The sequence below is a fragment of the Coptis chinensis genome, chromosome 6, assembly GCF_015680905.1.
Source record: "Coptis chinensis isolate HL-2020 chromosome 6, ASM1568090v1, whole genome shotgun sequence".
NCBI classification, from domain to species: Eukaryota; Viridiplantae; Streptophyta; class Magnoliopsida; order Ranunculales; family Ranunculaceae; genus Coptis; species Coptis chinensis.
The window spans coordinates 36,433,928-36,459,994 of record NC_141461.1 but is presented as its reverse complement, the minus strand read 5'-3'; the positions used below and the strand labels follow the sequence as shown (position 1 = coordinate 36,459,994).

The window sequence follows — 26,067 nt, the reverse complement described above, 5'->3', positions numbered from 1 at the left end:
AGCCTTGTGAATAAGCTTCCAAATGGTACTTGCGGTCTTAGGGTGCAAGTATTTATTCCAGACCATACGGTGCCACCCCACAGCTTGCTCCTTGCTCCTGACGGCCTCAAATGCCTCTTTTACAGTGAATCTGCTATCTTTCGCAGGTTTCCAGATTCCAACATTTTCATTTTCTCCCGTAGGTGGTGGTAACAAATTAAGATCAATACCGCCTCTTACAAAGACTTGCTTCACTTGATCAGGGATAGACCAATCACCCACAGAAATGATGTCGGATACCTTAGCTTTGAGGTGCTTCCAGTTGATGCCTTGAACCTGATCTACTAGAGAAATTCCAGCCCAATTCTCCTGTCACAGCCTAATTCCCTGTCCTTGACCCACAATCCACCCCAGATGCGGAGACATCTCTCTAAAAGCCCATCTAATACCAGGCCATATTGATGAACTTTTGAAATAAAAAAGCCATTCTCCTGAAACCATGGTGAATTTAGCCTGCATATACAAGCTCCATTCACTTTTCCCAGTGAGAAAAATCCAAGCAAGTTTCATGAGTAGGGCTAGATTCATCTCGCGAAGTTTCCTGAGCCCTCCTTCCTTGAGAGGTTTGCAAACCTTTTCCCATTTAAGAGTAATACCTTTCCTAACCGTGGGATCCCCCGACCAAACAAAATTCCGTATAGCTGCTTCACAGTCTTTGATACACTTTGAGGGCCATTTGTATACGGACATGTTATACACTGGGAGACTATTGAGAATTTATTGGGCCACAACCACCCTGCCCTGAAAAGAAAGCATTCTTCCTGCCCAACCACTTGCTCTTCTCTTCACTTTATCCACCAAGAGTTGTATACTAGCTCGAGTTATTCTACCTTTAAAAAGTGGAGCCGGTGTATTTCTCGGGGAGAGCCTTCAGAGATATCAAAAAGATCCATAACTTTAGCTTTCTTGTCCCTATTCATAGCACCAAGGAACAACTTGCTTTTAGACTGGTTGAAATATTGGCCGGCAGACTGCTCATAGCTATTAAGCAACTTTTTAAGAAGCCTAAGACCCCGTATGCCTCCATTAGTGAATATGAAAACGTCATCCGTGAACAAAATATGGGTGGGGCTAGGCCACTTGCCCGCTGCTGCCATATGCTTTATCTTGCTAGAGTGAAATAACCCATTCAATGCTCTACTGAGGACATCTTCCGCTATATCAAAGAGGATGGGGAAAAGGGGATCCCCCTGCCTGAGACCTCTACCAGTCTCAAAGAAACCACATGGACCACCGTTGATAATAACAGAGATATTGACACTTTTGAGAAGAGTGGAAATCCAGGAGCACCATTGGTTGCATAAGCCAAACCTTCTAAGTACTTCTAGCAGGAACTCCTAACTAATAGAATCAAAAGCTTGAGTAATGTCAAGCTTGATGCCGACGTTGCCACCTCTAGTCTTCTTGTCCAACTCATTCACCATTTCTGAGGCAAGAGCAATGCCCACTATGCCTGTTCTGCCTTGAATAAAAGCCAGCTGTTCTCCGCTAATGATCTTACTCACAATGGATTTAATCCGCAAGGAAATAATCTTAGTAATAATCTTGAATAAGAAATTACTAAGGCAGATAGGTCGGAAATGATTAACTTCAACAGCATTTGTAACTTTCGGCACTAGGACGAGAAAGCTAGAGTTCATGCCCTTGGGGAGAACATTATCTCTAAAGAAAGAAATGACCGCATGACTGACGTCTTGTCCAATGATACTCCAGAAGGTGTGATAGAAAATGCCTTGGAAGCCGTCGGGCCCTGGAGCACTGTTTGCATCCATAGCGAACACAACATCTCTGACCTCATCTTTGGTTGGCATGGCTGAAAGAGTAGCATTATCTTCCACTGTAACCAGGTTCGGAATCAAATTCATCATAGCTTCATCCATCTCTACTGGTTGGTGCTTGTACTTTTCCTGATATTCCTCCACAATAAACCTCTTTATATGGTCTTGTTGTGTGAGAAAGGTACCTTCTCTATTCTTTATTTCAGTGATTTGTGCTCTTGCCTATCGCATTTTGATGGTGGCGTGAAAGTAGGCCGAGTTTCGTTCACCATGTAAAGCATCTGAGACTCTGGATTTCTCCTTTGCCATGGTAGTAAGAACATTTGTAACTTCCTCAATTTCCGATGCCTTATCAAATTTTATTTGTTGTAAGGTGGAATCTGTAGGGTCATGCTCCTAATCTAGCAGAATCTGATCCATTTCCTCTTCAAAGCGCTTAAGATGTTGGGATTGATTACCAAAGACTTCAAAACTCTAGCTTTTCAACTTTTGCTTCAGCCTTTTTAGTTTTTTTACAACTTTCCTGATGGGCACATCATATAGGGGCTCGTTCCAGCTGTCCGCTACCACCTCCCTGAGAGTATCATGAGAGAGCCAGGTCTTTCTGAACCGAAATGGTATGTTGTGGGGCTTAGGAATGCAAGTGTTCCATCCCACAATTGGACTATGATCCGAGAGCTTTCGTTTGAGAATTTTGCTCCTCCATCCTACATTTCCTTTCAACCAATCTTGGTTCACCAACATTCTATCTATCTTCTAAAGCATACGTTTGCTACCCCATCTCTTATTACACCAAGAGTATTTAAACCCCGAGGTGGTGGAATCAATGAGAGCATTCGAGTGGATAAAATGATTGAAGTCATCCATAGCCGATATACACGGAGTTCCACCCCCTTTCCTTTCGGCTATTGAAGTAACAATATTGAAGTCCCCTATCACTACCCAAACTTGTCCGCTTGTACCCAGCAGAGAAAGCTCCTGCCAAAGCTGACGATGAATACCATAAGAACTGCTCGCATGCACAAAAGTCAGAAGAAAATTTCCCACTTTTACTCTGCTACTGGGATAAATTAACAAGGGTAGGAGTCAGACCCTCCCTCCAAAATAACCATATATTGCCTACCCTATGAGGGGTGTTATTATGATAGAAAATCGCACTGAAACCATGTTTACTCAACAATGGCGGAAGCACGTTTGGTGGCTTGATAAGAGGTTCCGCTATACAGAGAAAGTCGAGGTGGTGAGATAAGACAAGCTCCTCAATATGGTACCAAGGTTCCTGTCTTTTAACTCCCCTAGCATTCCAGTACAATGTATTCATTTGCGGGTTGATGAATTAGCCTTCGCCACGGTGCTCGGTCGCGGCAGATTCTCGCGACCGCCACTTAGGCTTATATCCTTTTTGAGGCGGCTTGTGCCTCATCCTGTTCCACCTGATCCGCCTAATTCCCTTGTAGCAGAAAATCAGCTTCCTCAAGGACCCGAAACCTATTTGGAGAGGCCAAGTTATATTCTTCAGAATCTTGATTCATTCTAACCTGTGGGTCAGGTGTAGTGGTCTCCTTGGCCTTTGCTATGTCAGGTTCATCCAACGCCGAAGGGGAAAGCAAAACCTCTGTAGCTGCCATCGATGTTCTAGCTGTGATTGATTCATCTCTTTCCTAGTTACGATGCTCAAATCATCCATCCCCATTCACAGCTGCTATATCACCTGCTATGGAGTCGGTTTGGGTATCATGGAGGTGTAGTGCCACAGCTCTTCCAACCGACCCAATCCTACTCTCAACAATGCCAACTACACAATGTTCTCGGGCAGCCACGCACTCCAGCCGAGATGGTTGGAAGAGCTCCTTGTCGGCCTTGAACAGCTACCTCCTTGCCATGACGCTGTTCAGAAATGGCAGAGTGGATCATTGGGTCGAGGTTGTTACCTTGATCCACTGCGTTCTGGCATGCTACTGAGCCCACAGTGCCCTCGGCCTCAGCATCTAGATTTACTATTAGCTGCTCTGTCACTGATATTGACTGCTCTATCATTGGCCTCATCAGTTGGTCATCGTCCCCCACCAAACCCGCAAACCTGTTATGAACCGGCAAATATGGAGCTTTCTCGGAGTTTTTTCTCTGCCAGGTATTCGCCCCTTGTCTACTAGAGTCTCCGGCATGCTTTTTTTTCCCACGCCTCCGGACAAATTTCTCTCCCATTGGTTCGGTGGTTGTAGTGACATCCACTACCACCTATTTATCCTTGTTTCCTTGCCCGTTGTTTCTTTGCATATCACTACGGAGCTTCCTACATTCCGTAACCAAGTGGCCCATAATTTTGCAGTGGGTGCACATTTTCGGTAGTTTCCCAACCTCTACCGTTTGCCAAAATTGGACGTTCTTAGTCCTGACATAAATTTGATCGGGAATAGGTTTCGACAGATCAACAACCACCAAAATCTTGGCATAGTATCCATATTCCCTATTTAGAGTTTTCTTATCAATCTCCATAGGATAACCCACTCCTCGGGCAATAGACCTAAGAGATTCTGGCTCCCAGTATTTCTGCCCCAGTCTAGGCAGTCTGATCCAGACAAGTGCATGAGATTGACGTTGGCTGTCCGGATTGAAGTTTGGCATCCACTGACTAATTCTCATAGGAATTTTGTCAAACTCCCATGATCCCTTCGCCCAAACCCTGTTCAAATCCTCAACTTTTGAAAATCTCAAAAAAAAAGGTAACCCTTTCCTATAGGGTAATGAGACATTCACTGGACGTCTGCCATAGTTTCTTAGCTAAGATACGCACCCGTTCCAGTGTCACCTTTTGTAAATCAATCCTACCCACTAGACAATGTTTGCAAAAGAGAAGACCTTTTTCATAAGTTGTTTTCGATATTGTGATTGCAGGGTACTCCCCCATCCTCTCTGGATTTGGAAGCTCCGTCATTTCCATTGGTTGTTGGATATGTTGAGTTGCAGCCTCAACATATGATATTTTGTTTGAGCTCATCAAAGGAGCTGCTACGTTACTTTCAGGTAGATTATCTTGTGGAGCAGCTGGAACTGTACCTGAAACCACAGGCATTGGCACACTAGGATTTTCCAGTTCATAGAGATTCATTCTTGGTTCCTTGCGAACTCACACTTTCAGAAGTGGAGGATTTTACCGTGAAGGAAACCAAGAGAAGGGTAGCTATCTTGGGCGAACTTACACTGTGAAGTAGTGAAGGATTTTACCAGCCAAAAAAGAGCTAAAAAGAAGGCATTCCCAAACGCACACTCTGAGGGAGTGTGGGATTTCACCAGGAAAGCGCAAGGCACAGATGAGAAGGTGAAGAGCTCGATATCGCTATTTTGTTTCCTGAAAAGGAGGGAAAATGGGATGTAGAAAGGATATGTGCTATTCACCTACTATTTTTTACTAAAAGCGGTAAAGAAAGGGAGCACAGGATCACCAAAGTAGGTTATGTTATCTCGCTACCAAGGTCCCCTTTTTTTTCTCTCAAGCTTTCGTGTTATCTCCCATGTGTGATTAGATATAATCGAATCTAGTTCTGAGCTTATAGCATCTTTCCAGAAAGGTGCATCTCGAGAACTGATTGCCTCATTATACGTCACAGGATCATCATCAAGAAGAAATGTGTAAAAGTCATCACCAAAATTGGTGGATTTTCTATCTCTTTTACTCTTCCGAATTTCTTGTTCAGAAATTTCAGGATCTATTGATTGTTGTTCACTAGGAGAAACCAACCTCTCAATGCCAATTTTCAAAAGAAACATATTCTCAAAGAAATCAGCATTTTTACTCTCTATAATAGTGTTAGCATCGACAAGGTTATTATCAGATTTTACTACTAAAAATCTATATGCAACACTATTATGAGCATACAATCAACAGTTCTATGTCCCAATTTTCTCTTTTTAGGTTCGTTCACTAAAACCTTTGCAAGACACCCCCATATTTTGAAGTATTTCAGGCTAGGTACATGACCTTTCCATAATTCATATGGTGTCTTATTCCCTGTTTTCTTGTTGGGTATCATATTCTGTATATGGCAAGTAGATAGGATTGCTTCCCCCCATAAGTTCAGGAAAGCTCCAAAGCTTACAAGCATAGCATTCATCATCTCTTTTAATGTTCTGTTTTTCCGTTCGGCTACTCCAGTAGACTCAGGAGAATATGGTGGAGTAGTCTCATGAATAATGTCATTCTTGTCACAAAAGTTCTGGAAGGGGTTAGACTCATATTCTCCACCCCTATCAAACCGAAGTCTTTTAATCTTACAGTTAAGCTGGTTTTCAACTTCAACTTTGTACTTGAGAAATATCTCACCTGCCTCATGCTTGTTTCTAAGTAAATATACCATGGTGTACCTAGAGAAGTCATCTATGAATGTAACATAATAAAACTTCCCCCCTCTAGACATGGTACTTCTGAATTCACCCAAATCCGTATGAATAAGAGTTAGCAATCCAGTTTTATCTCTAGAAACAATTCTGCAGGATTTCTTTGTGGCTTTAGTCTCAGCACATATCTCACATTTATCATTAGAAAAATCAGAAATATCAGACAATAAACCACATGCTTTCATTCTTTTCATATACTGAACATTCATATGTCCTAGTCTACCATGCCATATATTAAGAGAGTCAAGCAAGTAAGCAGAAGCAAATTCATTCTTATTAATAATAATGTTGTCAAGTACATTCAACATGAAAAGACCACTGTTATTACAATAACATTTCCCAACAAAACCCTCATTCTTTGTCAGAACGAACTTGTCACTCTCAAAAATCACCTTGATGCCAGCTTTTCCCAGTAAGGACACATAAATCAGATTCTAACGAATCTCTACTAAGTGAAAGGGTTTTCCCTGAAGTTAACTTCAGAAGAATCTTGCATGTTCCCTCAACAGGAACAGACCTTGAGTCACCCATATAGACCTTTTCATCTTTCACTAGTATGTAGTCTGAGAAGGCTTCAACATCACCACAGACGTGGCGGGTGGCACCAGAATCTAGTACCCAATTCTTCTTCCCAGTGGCCATGAACACTTGTGATACCACAGCAGCAATAATATCATCTCTCTAAACTATATTAGCATTGGGAGGATCATTTGTGTCTTTCTTGTGCCTGCACTGAAAAGCCCTATGTCCAGGTTTCCACAAACATAACAATTTCCATTGCTAGTACCACTCCTTTTAAAAGAAGTGCCTTTGACCTTAAAATTCTTATTTTTGTTGTACTTCTACTTTTTAGAGGTTTTGTTAGATTTGCTGGGATTACCTTCAATGATATTGGCTTTAGAATGGAATTCCTTAGACAACACATCATCCCAAGTCTTGTTCTTTTCCTTTATGTGAATGTGAATGATCACATCCTCAAGAGTCATCTGCTTGCGCTTATGCTTCATACTATTTTTATAGTATTTCCAAGACTTGGGGAGTTTCTCAATCAAACATCCAACAACAAAGGTTTTGAGTAAATTAATACCCTCAATTTTCAAATCATTAATCAGCATATGAAAATCATGGATTTGAGACGTTACATCTCTATCCTCTCTCATCTGGAACTTTAGAAAAGTCCCAATAACATATTTCTGAGTACCAGATCCTCTATTATGTATTTTTTGTTCAAACTCTCCCATATATCATGTGCATTCTTATTTGAACAATAAATATCAAAAATTTCATTGGACAATGTACTCAAAATAGCATGACGACATACCTTATTCCCATTAAACCAAGCAGCTTGATTTCTTTTGAAATCATTAGAACCATCCACGGGTGTTGTATCAATGAGATACTTTGCATAGTTGAGTACATCCAGGGATGTGAACACCTTTTCTCTCCATCACTTGAAGTGTGAACCGTTGAAGGATTCAATCTTTGACACATTGGGTAAGTTGCGAGCATTCAGTAGAGGTGCAGCATCTCTCATAGTCGAAGTAACTTCCATGACTCCAGAATTGGTTTCTTTGTTCGGCGTGTCTGCTGGTGTAGACATCTTGATTCTTTCCTTAAGATTGTTGGATGTGAATAAAGAAAATAATAAAGAGACAAGGACAGAATTAACAGGTAATAACCAAGGCGCGGATTAGGCTGTCCTTAAGGAAAGATTTCGCCCCTTCCAATGGTGCAGAAAGGCAGCAGTGGCGTCTTCCTCACAGGATTCAATGGTTAACAGTAGTTTGATTTTGCATTATAACAAACTACCATCTAGAACAGCAATATAACTCTCTCTGGCGGCTACAGGAAGAAGAGAAGGAAAAGAAAGTAGGTTGAGAGTTCTCTCTTTCTCTGGAACGAGTTATGTTTAGGCAATTGGTAAGCTACTACCCACTAGACAGCAAGCCCAAGCCCGACCCGACGCGACGCCGACTCATTTCGGCGAGGGTGGTGGCGGGTGTGCTTTTTTTGGGTGAGTCCTCCCTCCTAACACAAAAGCATTTGTACCCTAAGGGCACGCCCTTATGGTAGAGGAATGTCTCTTATACTTCATTTGCTAGTGGTGGTTAACCAATGTGGGACTATCTACAATACACTAAAGTAGAGATAACACACTTTGTTCATCTCCTCCACTTTGCACACACACACACTAGTATTTAGAAATACTCATAGAGATTCCAACATGTCCTCCTATGAAAGGAGACAACTATGTTATGTATCGTCATCCAGAAGTTCAGAAGGCTCCCAACACTGATAAGCTGAGGAAGTGGTCTCTTTCTCTCTCCCTCAGATGTGTTTTCAAATAAAATGATTTTTGTTTATTATAGAGTATCTCCAGAGAGAAAGATAACACACTTAAGCAGACCTCTGTGTTTGTATATGTGTGCACGTGCATGTACATGTATCTAATAATGTGGACATTGTGCAGGTACCTGTCAATGCTAAAAAAGCCAATCAAGGAAAATATTGTGGTGGCTGTTACTAATTTATATGATGGCTTCTTTTTTCGTTGCCATGAATGCAAGTTAAAGGTGACCCACTTGCCATATTTCTATGAGGACTACTGGTCAGCTCTTGATGAGAAAACAATATATCGTATCCAAGCAGGAGAAAAAGGAGAAATTCTAAAAAGGAAATCTAGAATTGCTTTGAAATCTAGAGGATGCAACATAGACAATGTACTGATGGATAAGGTCGTACTTCTAACTAACCCCCTTTTCTTTCTTTTTCCACCGTTAGAGTATTGTCATCATGGCGGTGGTGGTCAAGGAGACGCTTGTAGTCTGAATTATATTGTTCTTTATCATTCCACTATCCGATTTGATTCATCCTCTTTTATTGTTTTTTTAGTTATTCCAATTATTAGATCTCTAAAATCGTAATAGTATTCACATAAATAAGTTTGAGACATAATGACCTAAAAATACAATGTACTTTCTTGTTTTTTACATTAAATACAATGTATTATTTTTCTTGCCTAAAAATACAATGTATTTTCATTTTTTTACAATTGATACTATCTATCAAATCTAATTAGACGGAATGTGATTTAGCTGTCATAAAAGGCCATGTGTGTTGCAACCCCTTCTCATTTCTTCTCTTTTGCAATGAGTTAAACTTTTTTTTTCTTATATGACTAAAATGCCCACGCATTACAGCGATGTGGATAGTGGACATCGTAACGTATGAGCAAAAAAAGAAATGAAGTGCCCAAAATTAATTGATGATAAATCAAGAACACCAAGCCTACAATCCCCCTGAAAAGGGATATCTTGTGAGCTTGAAAAGACCAATTCAATTTTCGTAAAGATGTCCTTAGTAAATAACAAAATTGGTGATTCTTTCACAGAGTAGAAAGTAATGGGGTTTTGCTTGGTTAGTCCAAGAATGAATTTTTCAGGGAAAATTAATTTTTCATAGCTTAGAACGAAGTGAAAGAAGTTCTAGTAGTTTTAATGGTGGAACTAGCATGAAAACAAGAGGAATTGAGAGATCTTATTTTGCTAATGTTAGAATTAGACCTGTGCAACTGTGCTAAAAGTTCCTGTTCGTGCTTAATCACTTGGCGGGTCTTTGTTGTCGAAGTTGGGTTCGTTCATGCTTGTTCACTTCGATTCTTTGTCGTCAAAGTCGAGCTCTTAGTTTTGGATAGATTGTTTTCTTCTCGAAAGAGAGATGGGGTACTAAAAATCAAGTCACCAAGAGGAATTCTAGTAACAATAATCAATAATTTTTGTTTGGAAACTTTGATTTTGCGTGTTGTTGTTTGTTTTCTCAAGAATTGATTTTTGATTGTTGTTATTTTCCTGCTGTACCATTGCGGTACATATTGAAAATTTATTTTGTTTTTGAGGGTATTTTAGTCATGTGAGGGGGTTGTAACTCACACGACTTTATATAACGTCGAAAATCACATGCCATCTAACTAGATTTACCAGATAATATCAATTGTAAAAAATTGAAAATTCATTGTATTTTTAGGCAAGAAAAGTAGTACATTGTATTTAGGGTTATTTAGGCTTTAGTCCTACTTTTTATGGGGTATTTAGGCTTTAGTCCTAAAATTATCGATTATTAGGTTTTAGTCCTACTTCTATCTTCGATTTTCTTAAATGACCAAAATACCCTTAGAGCATGTTTATTACGTGACTTGAAATTGCATAAAAGTAGGACCAAAACCTAATTTACCCAATTACAGGAGGGGTAAATCCTAAAAATGGGATTCGACTACACAACACATACAAATACAAATATTGGAATCGCATGTGTTGAATTGGAGTGCTACATTCATAGGATAAAAATAAAAATAAAAATATTGACGAGTCACGTGTTTAATACAAATATATAGTGAAGAATTTACCGCTCGAATTGAAGTTCTTCTCTAAAGAGAGTGCCACGTAGACAGAGAGACCTTCCAGCTAAGAAAAGCCCAAGCCCATAAATGGTTTTAGTGAGCCCATAATATACTACATAGAGTTGGTTTTACAAGTATAGTCCCACTTTTAAAATGCATATGATTAAAACTAAATGGACATTATTGTATTAAACTAGTGCTCCGGTAGGGCTAAACAAACGAAAAAAAAATTGAAATCTCCGCCCACTCGTCTTCTCTCACGCACTTGTAATCTGAACGAAATGGGGGGGGGAGTGAGAATAATTTTCCCTCATTATCTCACCTAATTCATCAAGTTGAAAACTATCAATGATCGAATGACAGATGTAATTTATGTAGGAAACTTATTATAAAATTATATTTATTGTTAAGTAAATAAGAAAATCAAATTGATACAACAAATATGTCATGAAGAAACCTTTAGTTCAACAAACTAACTTAATTTACCAATGATTAAATTCGATCCTAGTGATAATCACTATGTCCTTATTAAGACAAATTTGCTCCCTCTCAGTGCTCAAGGTTGATGAACAATTGTCTCCCAAGACAGAACGGATTTCAATCCCATAAATGTAGCACTCCAATTCAAAGGCCTCAATGAACATAACATTGTGTTACGTAGTCGAATCTCATTTTTAGGATCTACCCCTCCTGTAATTGGGTAAATTAGGTTTTGGTCCTACTTTTATGCAATTTCAAGTCACGTGATAAACATGCTCTAAGGGTATTTTGGTCATTTAAGAAGATCGAAGATGGAAGTAGGACTAAAACCTAATAATCGATAATTTTAGGACTAAAGCCTAAATACCCCATAAAAAGTAGGACTAACGCCTAAATAACCCTTGTATTTAATGTTAAAAACAGGAAAATACGTTGTATTTTTAGGTTATTATGTCTAAGTTTGAAATCATAATAGCATTCACATAATGAAGAAAAACCAAATTAATTCGTAAAGGACATGTAAAAACAGAATTATTAAGAAAATTCAAATGTCAACTTATTTTTTCCATTATTCATTGAAGAAAGTCATACATACGAAAACAATCTAATATCCTATTTCTATTTTTTGAAGAACCTAATATATATCTAAGAATCTAATATCTTCCAACAGAATTGTTGGCTGTTATTCGAATAACATATTGGCTACGAATCATGCTGCATCAAACTAAATTGTCGACATCTATTCCAAATCATTGTTTTGCATATTAAATTAATTTTTTTTCAAAGTAAGTCATTTTGTAATTTAAAAGTTACATAAAATTGTTTAAATACTATTTTGAACACAATACCTTTGATTATGTAGTTTTCCGATTTTTTTTTTTGTTGGAGAGCATCTGTAGGATTCTTGTTTTTATTTTTCTTTTTATTTGCTCCATTTTCCTGTATTTTTGACATGTACAAATTGAAATATGAAAATATTTGGCCAATGCTTGTAAAGGAAGTTAGTTTAAAAGATAAATACCTGCTCGATGATTTGAATGTCTGTTGTGTTGGTCTTTTATGTATTTTCTTTATCTGTTTCTTCTTCTAAGATATTGTTTACACTGAATGTTGGATACATTTCATGCATACTGTACTCATTTATCACAACTTTGAAGATGTATCTTTCCAGTGTTTTTCTCTAATTATTCTTTAATTTCATCCCAACCATTGCCCTGCATTGTAGAAATAGAAATGCATTAATATAAATTTCCAAAAAAAATTTACTTGGTATCAATAAAAAATTGTATGTATACTCGCCTTTAAACTCATCTTTTTAATTTTGTCAAATGGTTGTTGCGCTATGTATTATGCTTTATTTCCAAAAACAACAAATGTTGTTTGATTTGTTTCATCTTGTACACAAAGTTTAATATAGTACCTATGTATAAAGAGAACATAACTGAGAAGATTAGTAACATATAAACATAATTTGATTTTAAAAATTCAATTTGTTTACCTCTCAGATGGTTTATTGTAAGTAGTTTTACAATCCTTGCAGTATGGCTCATCCCCGTTTTCCACATGTTCCACATGTTTGACAGTACAGAATTGGCAAGATTTGTAAGTCCAACGATTTCCAAAAAGCTTTATAAATTTTGCTTTGCAAGTAAATGGCTTATGCTACAAATAAAATGATTTATGTATTAATATAAAAAACATAAAACACTAAATTTTTGTAAATCTCTTCCAAAATCTTTATTTCAGACTAACCTAGTTGCATCTATCTCTGCCTAATTGAATTAGGTCAGATATGGTTACCCTGTCTTTACTAAGTAGTTCAGAAATTGTAGTAGGTTCACCTTCTTTGTTTACCTCAAACTGTACTTTAAAGTTACTGGTGTCAAAGTTGCGTCAAAACAGTTGGTTTGCATAAATATTACTAAAAGAAGTCAAAGAAAAGTAGCTTATTCACTATTCGAGCCATTGGCAGTGTTCGTGATTCCGAACGAAACATCGGAATTCCGCCTAATATTTCGGTTTTTCAAAAAATCGAAATTCCAAATATAGAGTCGAAATCTTGATAATTTTGAAATCAACCGAAATTCCGAATATATAGGGGTCGAAATTTGATGAATTTCGGATTTTGGATTTGTTGGAATTCCAAGAATTCTGAAATCCCAAACTATGGCCATTGGTATATGAATATACATACCACCTTAAAAGCAGTTAGCTTCATAAGCAATTACGCATAACTTAAGCTTCTAAACCTTAATTTCTACTTTCAAACTCAAACTACATATGCATGATGATGAGAAAAATCAGTACGATAATATAGTATGTATTCACAAATATATATTAAACCAACAACCCAATGTATTTATAGTATTTTACCGCTTTTCATCTCATTTGATTGAGGTATATCCAAATTCAAGTATATTTGAGTTGTAGATGTGATTGTTGCTTTAAAAAGATATGCGAACACATATATGAAGAAATAATAACATTAGATAATAGCTAGTAATAAATCATTTAAATGGATCAAAATGGATATAAAAATATTTGCATACTTCCGATTTTTTTCATATATAGTGATAAAATAACAATGACAATTCCATCAAAATTCTTTAGGTTTGCAAATCTTTTGGAGTTTTCACCCCATAAAGCAATTTTGATTTCATAGTTCCTGTAAAAATAGTTAGTAATTAGAATTCATAGTCATTGCAAAAAAAAGAAAGTAATTATGTTTAAAAATTATTTTTAAAATTCACAAACATTGTGTGTTACCTCTTATTCATTAGTGTGACTTCCCTGAAACCATACGAGCTTTGTCATGAAACTTTTGTCAAAAGTCCGATAAAATCTGGGTTTTTCAAGTTAATATTAGTACAGAATTTATTTTTTTGAAAAAATAACATTATTTAATCAGTAACATACCAACTGTGTTGAATGCCTTGACGTAGACTTCTTTTTTCTCCATGAATTATTCAAAATCAACAAATGAAAACTTGTATTGCCTGAATTTTTTTCCATCTTCCTTTGAAGCAGTTACAACTGTATCTTTTTTAAAGGAAATTGTGAAGTTGGCCCTCACCGGCTGATATTGAAATTTGGCTGCCTTAACCTCAAAATTTTCAAAACAATAAATTTCTCCTTGTTTTATTATTTTTTCAAAGATGTTTTGAAATTCCTTGTCGATTTTAGCGTGAATTTGGTTTTTCTATAATGGCATGGTTTTAATGCAAATATGTTAGACGATACAGGGGGAAAAAAGCATGCTATTAATGGAATATTTATGGATAAAATTTAAAAGAGATAGTAAATTGTTTATGTTCAAGAACACATGTAAAAATGACAATAAATTGCAAGCAATAATATATTGAAAACATATCATAACTTGACTATAATAGTAAAATTAGATCAAATAACTTTTACATTTTCATCAACCAATATCATCTCAATTCTAAAAACTTTTTCTTTATACCTTGCTATCCACATTCTGCTTACTCGTGTTATTATTTTGCAAGATGGTGAGTAAGGGTTAAGCTCGTCCAAAGTCTTGCACTTCCTTGCCATATCGTCTAATCTCTATAGCATAAAGAGTGCTTCTACATTAGTCCTTTCATCTATGTGTTTTACATAGCTCAAGTATAAAACAATATTGCAAAAAAAAACTACGTATAGTAGATTAGTTGAGAATTTACCTTTGAATTTGTAGTGTAGGTTCCTTTTTTTTGTGTGCTTTCTGTTGTGTGTTAAAGCGCAAAAGCATATAATGACAAATTATATAATCGTGATGTATTTATATAGGTTTAGTATTAAGTTGATTTAGAAGTTTCCTAGTTATCGAAATCTTATGTTAAAGTAATTGTATGTTTAATAAAAGACTTCATTACGGATTAGATCATTAGTCTTTCTAGTAGCTATCCTTAATTCTCTCATCTATTGAACATATTTAGTAGAAAAACAGATAAACATTAATAGTAATAGAGTCCTACTAAAAAACAACATTAACAGTAATAGAGTCCTATTAAAATTGTAAGATTTAGTTAGAGATAACAGATAAACATTAATAGTAATAGAGTCATACTAAAAAACAACATTACCAGTAATAGAGTCTTACAAAAATTGTAAGATTTAGTTAGAGATTCTGTTGGTTTTCATTTTGTGCCCGAGTCTGATCAAGTTGGACATTCAGGTGTGAATTGTGCATATCTATAAACTCTTACTCTCTTTAGCCTTTATCAACTAAAATAGTGAAGTTAACAGCAAAGAAAACGATTTTCCAAAAAAAAAAAAAATAATAAAGGAACCAAAGTATAAGATAATCGAGTCTTGCATTATTCCGATCCACTATTCCTTTTTTTAGGCGAAAAGGAAATGATACCTTTGTACATATTAAGTACACCCAACTTCACACTCCTCTTCCAATCAACATACTATAATGCACTTAACCAACAGTCCAACACTACAATTAACCTTAGAACTACTAATATCAGACAATAACTAAGGAAAGATCAATTAATTAAGTAAATAACATTTTCTACTCTTGGATGAATCATATGTTGTCAATAGTTTGATACTGAACATTTCAATAGCAGAATTCGGATGTCAAGTCCTAAAATGTTGGCATCTCTTTCTCTTTTAAGATGTCTTGTTTCTACATGCTAGCAATCAACCAAGCTTCCAAATTCTGATCTTTCTCTCGCACCTCCAAGCCTTCCAACTGCAATATCTAATGTGGAATCCCCTAAGACCTGATCATTAAGCAGCTAAGACATTCCTTTTGTGTTTCTTGTTTAGGTTAAGAAACATGGATTATTAAATATATCATCATCTCCAACAGACCAAAATAACCACTGGGAAAACAAAAAATGGAAATACAAAGAATATAAACACCAAAATCGTTAACTTCATAATTGTGGTATATTTAGAATTCATATAGAAAACCAAGTAAAAAAGCTACACCACTTAAAGCAACAAAGAAGTTGTAGTCAATCAACTACCTAATATCCCACATAATTAAGGTTCTCCTGCATTAAAGAAGACCAAAAGCATAGTAAGGATAAGTTATTAAAAAGTTAAAAAAAACACCATAAAGTATTTTTTTTGTTTGAAATACATTACATACCTTCCTCAGATTGCTTGAAAAACTTTTTTATACACAATGTTCTGTGTATATCCTTTTGGCTCATTATCTTCCCTTTTGATTAGAAATTTTAGCCCCTGTCTAGATGTCGTTCTCGAAACAGCAACATATAACCCCCATGTGTGAAAATTGGACGTAGTAAATAATCACCAACATGATTGAAAGTTTGTCCCTGACTCTTGTTTACAGTCATTGTGTAACACACTTTGATTGGGAATTGTTTCCTCTTGAAGACAAACGGCCACTTTGTGTCAGTTGGAGATAGGACAATTCTTGGAATATAGACAGGTTCACCTATGTTTGTACCTGTAATTATGAATTTTCTTATATGATTGTAAAGTTCCAAATATAATTTAATAAAAGAATATTTACTGGATCACGTATTTTTGTACCCATTATAATTTTTGCTTCAATAACTTTGGATCCCATCCTTGTCACAATCAACCTAGTTCCATTGCAAAGCCCTGCACTCTAATTCAAATTCCACATTAACATTATAGGAACACCAACTTTCATCTCAATGTTATGGTTTGGCAATCCATAAAACTGAAGTGTATTAAAAAATTATGTAGGAAAGAGAACGTCATGTTTAGCAGACTTTCCTGTAAAACAACGAAGTAATAAGATAATAAAAGTTAAATTTTGTAAAAGAAAAACAATTATTTATATAACTACTTTTTTTAACGTGCTAACCTTCTATAGGACAAAGTGTGTCTGAACTCAAGTAACTCTGTAAATCTCCTGGAAGTGATGAAATAATGTATGAGTTGATTTCATCAACTGTTTCATTCTTGGGAGCCAAGATGCTTCTTTCCTTGAGGTACTTTACAGAACCGTGATTGTTTGCAAAATCTGGATAAATATTTGAAACAATATCTTTAATTGAGTCTTTTGATTCAGGAATAAAAAGATCATCTGGAATCTGTATCCATGTTGGCTCAATATCGTTCTCCATAGAAATTGCTGGCAACTTTCCGTCTCCTAGATCTAGAACTCATTTGCTGAAATCTTCTATAGAGCTAGCTGTTTTTGGATCAACATTGTTTTTAATCTCATGTTTTGCGTCAGATGAAAAACTTTACATTCTCCCCAGATTTTAGACCTGTCAAATATAATTAAAGATGGCAAAATAAAAAATTGCTCGGGGTTACTAAACGAATTATTTGATAAAATTAAGATTGTTTGATATATTCAAAATAGTACCTGTTTATTGAAGCGTCAACAATGTCACCTCTTTTACCCCTTGGAATAACTGGCAAAATCTATTAGAAGTCTCCACCTATTAAAAATGTTTTGCTGCCAAAATATTTGTTATTTTCATCCATTATGTCTTTTAAAGTTCTGTCGACATCTTCGAATCCATGCCTATGAGTCATTGGAGCTTCATCCCATAAAATAAGATCTGCTTTTTGTATTAGCTTTGCCAGTTCTTCATGTTTTGAGATTTTGCATGTCGACTCTTCACTGGTAGGAATTTCAATATTGAACCTAGAATGTGCTGTTCACCCACCTGGTAGGAGTAGTGATGATATTCCAGAAGAGGCAACTGCAAGAACAATTTTACCTTCTGATCTTAGCTTTGAGATGATAGTTCTATACAGATACGTCTTTCCAGTTCCTCCACTGCCATAAACAAAAAATGCACCTCCATTCTGTGAATATACTGCTTGGGTGACTGACTGGAATACTTCACGCTGCTCAGTATTAAGGACTTCATGCATTCTAATGTATTCATCATGTAGTGAACGATAATCATAGTCAAGTGATAGGAAATTAAACAGTCTAATTAAATAGACTAATCTAACCCTAGTTAAACTGAAAGCGCACAGATATCGTTGAAAATAGTTGCGGCAAACGGGTCGATCCCACAGGGATTGCTACTTCGGACAAACGAGTATTAAAATTATACTTAACTAATTCGAACAATATTCTTTTATGGAAGTTTGAATTACTATTAACTAAAATTAACTAATTACTATGAAAGCAATAAATTAAATGGATTAACTATTAACGAAGAAAACACTAAGGCATTCGAATCCACCCTAGACCGTTGTAGGTTATCCTAGTCAAATCAGTTTATAGTTCTCTTTTAATTAGAGTAGCACGAGGGAAAGGTAACCCTAGCTTTCTCGAAGATATGATTATGAAGCTCTTATATTTATTAGATTGATTGGATTTCAGCAAACGAAAATATAAATCCCTAGCAAGAGTTGTCTTTTTATAGCACAACTCTTCACAGATTTATTTAAACGATAAACGTAGTGCATTGATATTAATAAGAGAATAATCTAACTATTAATTAGTCGAGACATGAAAACATGCAAGATATAATTAATGAAAGTAATCCTATTACTATCTAAAGAAATCAATCAAGTTTAATCTTTAAGTTCCGAGAACAGTAAACTAATTAAACATAAAAAAAAAACCTATACAAGTCTAGGGCTTCATCTTAGCCCTAGCTAATAGTTTAGCTACACATAATAATCAAACTGAAAATAAAGTAAAGGTTAGGAGAACTCATGTCGACAGTGAAATCTCCTTGGCTTTCCTTCGTCTCGTTCTCGATTTCCGTGCGTCTCCAATTCTCGCTCTTCGGCTCTCCGGTGTTATGTTTTGTCTTCTGTGCTGGAGCACCCCCTCTCTACTGTTTCTCTCTTCTATATATAATGGATTCACCTCGAGAGTTTGATTTGAATTAGAAGTATCTAATTCGGGTCGAAGTTCGCGTGAAATTAGGATTGGATCCCCAAAGACTCGATCCTCTGTTCGTCCAGTTTCTCCTTTGGAATGAAACTCTCAGTTTCTAATTTTGTCGCGAGAGTTCCCAATTCAATTCCATTTGGAAATCGGAGTTGCGGATTTGGCTCGATTCTATTTTTGTTCCTGAGTGATAGGAGAGTTGAGATTGTGTTCAGGTGGTCTTGGGACGTTGGGAGTATGAATAGGTGATAGGTTGAGTGGTTTGATTGGTTCGGGTGCTGATTTGGATCGCCGAAATTAGAGGGATCGGTTTCTGGGTTTCTTCTGTTCTTGAGAATGAATTGGGGAAGGAACTAACTCTTTGATTCGGTGGTCCAAGGTGCAACATAGTTAGAATATGGCTTGGTGGGTTATATGTTTGTATGGGCTTGGAAGTGTGGGCTTTGATGTTTAGTTATGGGTTGGTCTAATTAGTTGTACATGGGTGCACATGGTCCGGTCTTCAGCACCTCCTTTAGTCATGTGAGTTTAGACTTTAGATGTTGGCACATAGCTCACAAGCTTGTACTGTTCACGTTCTACTCAATATCCTTGAGCCAATATATTCAAGACCCCATATCCGCTAGTTCCCATAGACTAAGCCCTCGACTGATCTCGCACTATACACGTTCCATGCCAGTCCAACTAGAACCATTGTACTAACTCAATCAACGCCTACTCCCTGGAATGTACTGCTGACAAAACAGTAGTTATGCATTAATATTTCCACGTTAACTCCAATTCCTGCAAAATCACTAGAAACACAAAAACTAAATCAAACAAATGAAATAAATGAACTAACTAATATAAAACTGGGTGTAAATATATGTAACATTTACGTGTTTATCATCAAGTTCTCCTGCGATCATTCTATTACCAACTGGTATCTGGTCTTTCATATTTGAAAATGGGAAGTCATGACCTTTGCCAAAGTTTTACCTCGATCTTCTGAGCATGATTTTTTCAATCTCACATAGAGTGTAGTTCTTTATTTTCTCCTCTGATAAAATCAATGTCTGATTTCCATTGATTCTTCTATACTGAAATAACATGTCATCTCCTACTGCCTGGTGATGTTTTTCCCATAGTTTTTCAGGAAATGATATCTCGCACATCAACGTTAGCGTCACAAACAGCTCACGCAATGCTTTAGGACATAACCATCTGCTAGCTTTTTTTAGTGCATCATCCCACTCTTTGTCATCATTGAGCAAACCTAGTGTCTGGCAGGTAAATTTAATTAAACAATTAAATATGTATAGTTTAAAATTAAAATTTAGCATATATTAACTTCAAGAGTTTGTAAATTTAACTTTAAGAGTTTGAAACGCGTTCTTGTCATATTATTGTACTTTCAGAAGTGAGTCATGTTTGAAACGGTTTATATTAACTTTGTAAGTGGTTTAAAACTATGTTTAAAGAAAGAATATTATTATAGTATTATGACTTAGAATGATACAATGTTGATAATTTAATTTCAAAATAGACAACATGAAAAAACAAATCTAAGTGTGTATGTGTTTCCTAAGTTTATTTGTAAAAATGATTTTAAGTTTTGCATAACCTATGTAATAATAATATACGAAAAGAAAATTTCATAAGTTACCTCACACACTGCTTTGAAAGTAGGATAAATAGTTCCATTGACTATTCTGATTTCTTCAAAACTTCTAGGACCTTTGACAATATTAAGCAACATCCGTAAGTAAAATCTCTCCCCTGATGTAAGGTGAGCATAGTAAACACGACCGGTCTTTCTCTTACCCTTTTCCCGTCTAGGAGTCCACACTCTGTCATTGACTTGCCAAACCCATTTAGTGGGAAATTCCATATAAGTAAGTTCTCTAGCAGATGGATACATGGCATTGGCTTTAAACCATTCTGTAAATTTCGTTTTTGAAGCTTTCTTGCGTGTGATGACTTCTTCTGGCAAATCATTGTCACCGTAGTAGACAATTTGTTCTCCTTCAAGATGAAATGGCAACCTCTCTACGCTTGGGTCTCTGTATTGAATTTCAAAGTTCAATAATCTCCAACATACTTCAGAAGCAGAAAGATAACGACAATCAAGAAAACGTCCAACTTTGTCCACATCTCGAATGATTTGCTTCCCCGTGTCTACATCTGTTGCAACATTCTCAACAATAAAACAATAAAAGCAGTGGCTCTATCTTTGCCCTTGTTAATATATTTGAAAAGATACTTTATCGACCTTGCCTTATTACAATGCTCAACATTTATGTGTGCTTGAAATTTAACACACAAATCGACATTATGTGGTATTACCCACCTATTGTCCAATTCCTCAGTCTTATCAAACACTTTAACCGTGACTTTACGATCGTTGCTTCTTCTCATATAAACGGTGAAGTCATTGTGATCAATTGTAGTATCACTACAAAAAACCTTCGGATAGTGTTTAGAACATTTATTTTCCCAACATACATGGCGAGCTTGGATTTTTATCTCCACAGGGTCCGTGCATCATAAACTGTGTAACTGCTACATATGCAACTTTATCTTCTGGGTTAGGAAGCTCGACTGATATTAACTTATTTATCTGAGCAGGATTGGGCATGGAACCATTATCCAAGAAAAGCATTATATGAGCATGAGGTAATCCTCTCTTCTGAAACTCTATTGTGTATATTGCTGCAAAAACAAAGAAAAGACGATAAAAGAATTTAAGGTAAGCTTTTCATATAAGAAAATATCATTCAATCCAACAGGGAATTAACTGCCAAATTATGCATAAAAGTTATCTTTTTGGAAACTATAGGAAAGTATGGATTTTAGTATAGCATCTATTTTGAGTATGATACTGCAAAGTAAGTCCTAGGCAAAATGGGGAACTCTCAGATCACCGTCTGGCTTGGTAAATAGTTAACATGTGGCTGCAATCAGCCAAGGTGCAATAGAAACCTGGATTCTATAGGTCATCTACTTTCTCAATAATGTGTAAACAGTTAACACAAAAGAGTTTTTTAGATGCAGTAGCTACCCATACGTCGCATGAGCATTGGCCTCCACCTCTGTGCCAACTCACGTACCACTACCCAAACAGGCATAAACATTTGATTTGATTTTTTTGTTTGTTTCATTTTCTTTCCTGGTTGACTAAATGTTTTATTCAATGCATTCACATGATTAGTTTTTACTGGTGATGTATGATATGAGGACTGTGGATAGAGTGGCTTTATATTGGAACGACTGATAGGCATGGACATGGAGTCATGGACTCTTCCTGCCGTCCAGTCGATTTATCATGGGTGACGTGAAACATGAACAACTATTCTGTTCCCAGTTATCACCAGCACCATACACAGAAACGTACACACACAAACACAACCGCCAGCTTAAGTGTTAGTACCGATACCCAGGTCTGTGGCAACTACCAAAAGAGTTTTACCACTAAAGCTGGTAATTGTTATACTTCCACTTGCTATACAACTCATTTAGAGGTTTTCCTGGTTGAACATATGATTTTGATCAATTGATATTTCACGTGATCTGTTTTGTTGGTGATGCATTGATCTTTTCTATTTTGTTTGCAGGAGAAATGTGGACACTGCTGTTGACTATATCATGGCTGATTTTAGACACGAACTGCTGTTTTGTTGGGTAAGTGATTCATTCTGTTATACACATTATTGTTTTCTCCAAGCAAAGCTACTTTCAAATTTCATCCTGTGAAGACCTCTATACAGTTATTTGGTATTTCTTTCTTTTTTGGTTCGGTTCTTTCTTTTTTCTCCAACCTTCTAGGGTGCAAAGCTAGGGTATGAGTCAACGGATGGTAGAGGCAGTAAATTATACATCTCCTTACCACTACTAAGTTGTTTTTGACCTATTCTTCTTAAGTTGTTGGTAAAAGCAATAAAAATGATAAAAGCTGTGCAATCCCAATTCGGGCCCTACTCTTAGATTTGCTCTTATCTGCTAGGATGCAGGAGCAGTTCTGGAGCTAAGCTTACAGTTAAACGTTCATCTTTTGGATGGGTGCAAATGTTTTGGGTTGTTTTTAATGTCGGGTTTCTTTGTCTTCACAGGACCAATCCCACTGCACTACAACAGGGTTTTACACTCTTGCGGACAGACATAAGCCTTTGGTTTGGTATTAAAGGAGCTGAGAAAACTGTGGGATAAGCACGTGCCTTCTCTTCCATGGGAGAAGGGCGAGTATAACGAATCAAACACATTTTTACTGGATGATTCTCCTTATAAAGCGTTGCTTAATCCAGTGAGTCCATAAAAGACTATTGTTCAGTTTCCTTCTTATTGTTTTCGTTTTTTACTTTATCTCTTTGAGTTGTACGGCTTTGGTTTTGTAGATTAATTGCAACCTCAGGTAGCCACGTACAACCTCGTGTGGCTATTTCTTGAGTAGTTCAGAAACTCTTTCTACCCTGTAGCAAAATGAACAATATCGATACTTTTAATTGCTCCCAGGGCCCAGCCAGTCCTGTCCCACCCGGTTTTGTTGTATTTGCCTAAATGAATATGCAGCTCATGGAGCATGCCCTCGAGATTTATATACTGTTTTAATTGTTGCAGACCTATCTATACGAAGGTGATGGTCTCTTGGCCTTGGAGGAAGCCATTGTAGCTGAAAATTCATACACAGTAGCTTTGCAGATTGATCTATCTATTCGTTGATCTAAATCATTCAAGGTACGTTATAGTCAATTTCTTTGCAGTAGATAAGTTCAGTTCAAGTGCATTTGTTGTTTAAGACATCTATCCAACAATATAGTTTGTATAATGGATAATCTGATTTTGGGAATTGATTATAATATGAAGTCATACACTTGTAGGATGAATCCACCCACATACTTTGCATCTTGCAAATACAATTTGTCTATTTGACAACTGGCTTTTACCAAATAATTGCTTGAAAGGTGCTTTAGTTCTTCTGATTATTTCTGCAGGCTCGGGTCACGAAGCTTCAAGATAAACTAACTGCTGCAGATATGGCTTCTTAACTTCAATATTGACTGAAACCTCTTTAAATACCTTTTAGGGATATGAGACAAAGGCCAGGCAAGATGCTGAATTCCCATTATCTAGGTATTTTTAGCTTTAATCTTGTTTAATTTTGGTATTCTTTTTTCTTGTAGACTAACTTGAGGTGTATGCTGCTTTCTTAGTTGGAACTTGTAAGTATATCATATTAGTGGTGCAGCTATGTGACCTATCCCAATATTTCCAAGTGAAGCTAATTGGAGACATTGATGCATTGATTGAACTACTGCTAGAGTTTGGGTGTTTGCTAAGTCCATGGTTATTTATGTTGTTTTCTATGCTAAGTCGGGATAGTGCAGGAGCTTGACTAAATGTGTTTGAGTTAGGACATATTTATTATTAAACTTTTCAAAAGTAGGGTCAAAGATAGAAAGGTGAATGCTCATCTGTTCTCAAGATGATTAGTTTATCAGATGCATCGTTAGATTGTCTTGAAGCATGCTTGATGAATAAGTTGAATGTCAGTGTTGTTCACCATGTAGTTCACATTTTAGAGTTTTTGCATTGTATTAAATGATAGCCTGCAAATTGAGTTTTTTAGTCTGCTTATTTTCCCAATCTCTATTTTTCTTCTTTCTAGGTGTTTAACTGAGAGAGGTTTCATTTTGCTTTTTATTCTTTTTATTGTATGTTTCCTTAACCATAGTACGTCAGTAATTTGTACTCTACTGATTTATCACTTGAAGCCATTCATTTAGGTAGTCATCTTTCTTTTCAATTTAAGTTGATTTTTCACTTGAAGTGTTAGAGAGTTTTGACATAATAAAGATCCCTAATATGTTGCTTCCGCTTTTTTCAATGACATAAGCAGGCAACCTTACATATCAGGAAATCTCACAACTTTTAATTTTACAAAGGACGAAGCTGGCAACTCCAATCTCACAACTTTTAATTTTACAAAGGACGAAGCTGGCAACTCCAAGCAATCCTATAAATGGCAAAGGGTATTGCTTAAAGTGATCGGAGAAGCACTTGGAGGAGATGAAGCACAAAATATTGATCCTAAAGTGGTAATGTTCGTTATTGGGATTAATTTGGTACTCTTTTATGATTTAAGGATAGGAAATCTTTTATATGTAGATAACGATGTCCATTACATGGGAGGTTGTAAATCTTTCCATGTTAAGGTCGAAAAGTTGATAAATTATACCTTGTTCGAGATAAATCCTGCAAATCTGATATTTATAAAGTGTTCATTTGTGTTGTCATTGGCTATATTTGGAAGTAACGTAATGGAAAAAGATTGATAATGTTTTCACTGAAGCTATTGATACTAGTAAAATGATCATCAGAGATATGAAGTATTATGTGGAAATCTTAGTAGATGAGTTGGAAGATACTATTGGCCTAAGAATTCTAGCCGACGGGATTGGCTTTCAATTCAAATATAAACAACATATGAGGACTCAATGCAAATGGATTCAATGCAAATGGCTCCCACCTCCCCCAAATACTTTGAAACTCAATTGTGATGGCTAGCTCTATGAGCAATAAGGGTGTAGGTTAGGGAGGAATGGGCAGAAATGAGCATATATGGTTAGGTGCTATTTGCTTACACTGGAGAAGGGCTTGGAGGAATATATTTCAAGAGGTAATTATAGTAGAGTTGTTGTTACCTCTGAGTCTCTGACTCTATGCAAGTTGTGCTTATCATTATCATTAAGAAGAAAGAAGTTCCACCATGGAATTGTCTTAATGTAGTTGTATCATCAGGAGACATCACATATCATTCTTTTCCATGAAATCTCATTCACACATGCGTACAGGGAAGTCGGGCTGCAGATTATCTAGCTAAACTTTCCATTATTGTTCCTAGTGATCATTTGAGTTTCATTCCACCATTATGTAATACTTTGAATCAAACTGCACTTGAGGATGTTGTATTAACTTATTTAAGAGATAATTAATACAAGTGGAGATCTACCTATTGTTCATGGGTACCAAATTTATGCATTGTGGAGTTGTGGGTCCTAATGATGATTAAATAATTAAAAACATATTGGACCATTACAAGATGAGAATTATCCAAAAACACCAAAAGACAAAGAAGGCAGGCACGAACATTGGGCTAACCGGCTAGCTCGGCAAAG

General features: G+C 36.3%; 2 protein-coding genes and 1 long non-coding RNA gene across 3 annotated transcripts; 1 reads left to right on the top strand and 2 right to left on the bottom strand.

The window, feature by feature from the left end:
• Positions 1-4,055: 4,055 nt before the first annotated feature.
• On the bottom strand, positions 4,056-4,926 carry LOC147492790 (uncharacterized). The gene is made up of 2 exons (XM_086567641.1): positions 4,586-4,926; positions 4,056-4,500 (listed from the first exon to the last, which is right to left on the bottom strand). Exons 1-2 carry the CDS (start codon positions 4,924-4,926, stop codon positions 4,056-4,058), a joined length of 786 nt encoding a protein of 261 aa, XP_086423767.1.
• Positions 4,927-16,780: 11,854 nt separating this feature from the next.
• On the bottom strand, positions 16,781-22,029 carry LOC147492789 (uncharacterized). Its single transcript, XM_086567640.1, has 6 exons — positions 21,957-22,029; positions 21,401-21,607; positions 20,562-21,079; positions 17,727-17,910; positions 16,910-17,203; positions 16,781-16,818 (listed from the first exon to the last, which is right to left on the bottom strand). Exons 1-6 carry the CDS (start codon positions 22,027-22,029, stop codon positions 16,781-16,783), a joined length of 1,314 nt encoding a protein of 437 aa, XP_086423766.1.
• LOC147492788 (uncharacterized) lies at positions 22,029-24,071 on the top strand. Its single transcript, XR_015200172.1, has 4 exons — positions 22,029-22,576; positions 23,005-23,195; positions 23,510-23,626; positions 23,884-24,071. It is a non-coding gene; the product is annotated as an uncharacterized LOC147492788 (long non-coding RNA).
• Positions 24,072-26,067: the final 1,996 nt, after the last annotated feature.

What these genes read in the sequence shown, in the direction of transcription:
- LOC147492789 (XM_086567640.1), bottom strand. Translation starts at nt 22,029, where the DNA reads ATGTTTATGCCTGTTTGGGTAGTGGTACGTGAGTTGGCACAGAGGTGG. An exon ending in ATCATCACTACTCCTACCAG is followed by an intron (nt 17,204 to 17,726) that starts GTGGGTGAACAG and finishes AATGAGTTCTAG; the next exon opens with ATCTAGGAGACGGAAAGTTG. An exon ending in CACACTTTGTCCTATAGAAG is followed by an intron (nt 16,819 to 16,909) that starts GTTAGCACGTTA and finishes GTTGTTTTACAG; the next exon opens with GAAAGTCTGCTAAACATGAC.
- LOC147492790 (XM_086567641.1), bottom strand. Translation starts at nt 4,926, where the DNA reads ATGAATCTCTATGAACTGGAAAATCCTAGTGTGCCAATGCCTGTGGTT. An exon ending in ATCTTAGCTAAGAAACTATG is followed by an intron (nt 4,501 to 4,585) that starts GCAGACGTCCAG and finishes GGATTTGAACAG; the next exon opens with GGTTTGGGCGAAGGGATCAT.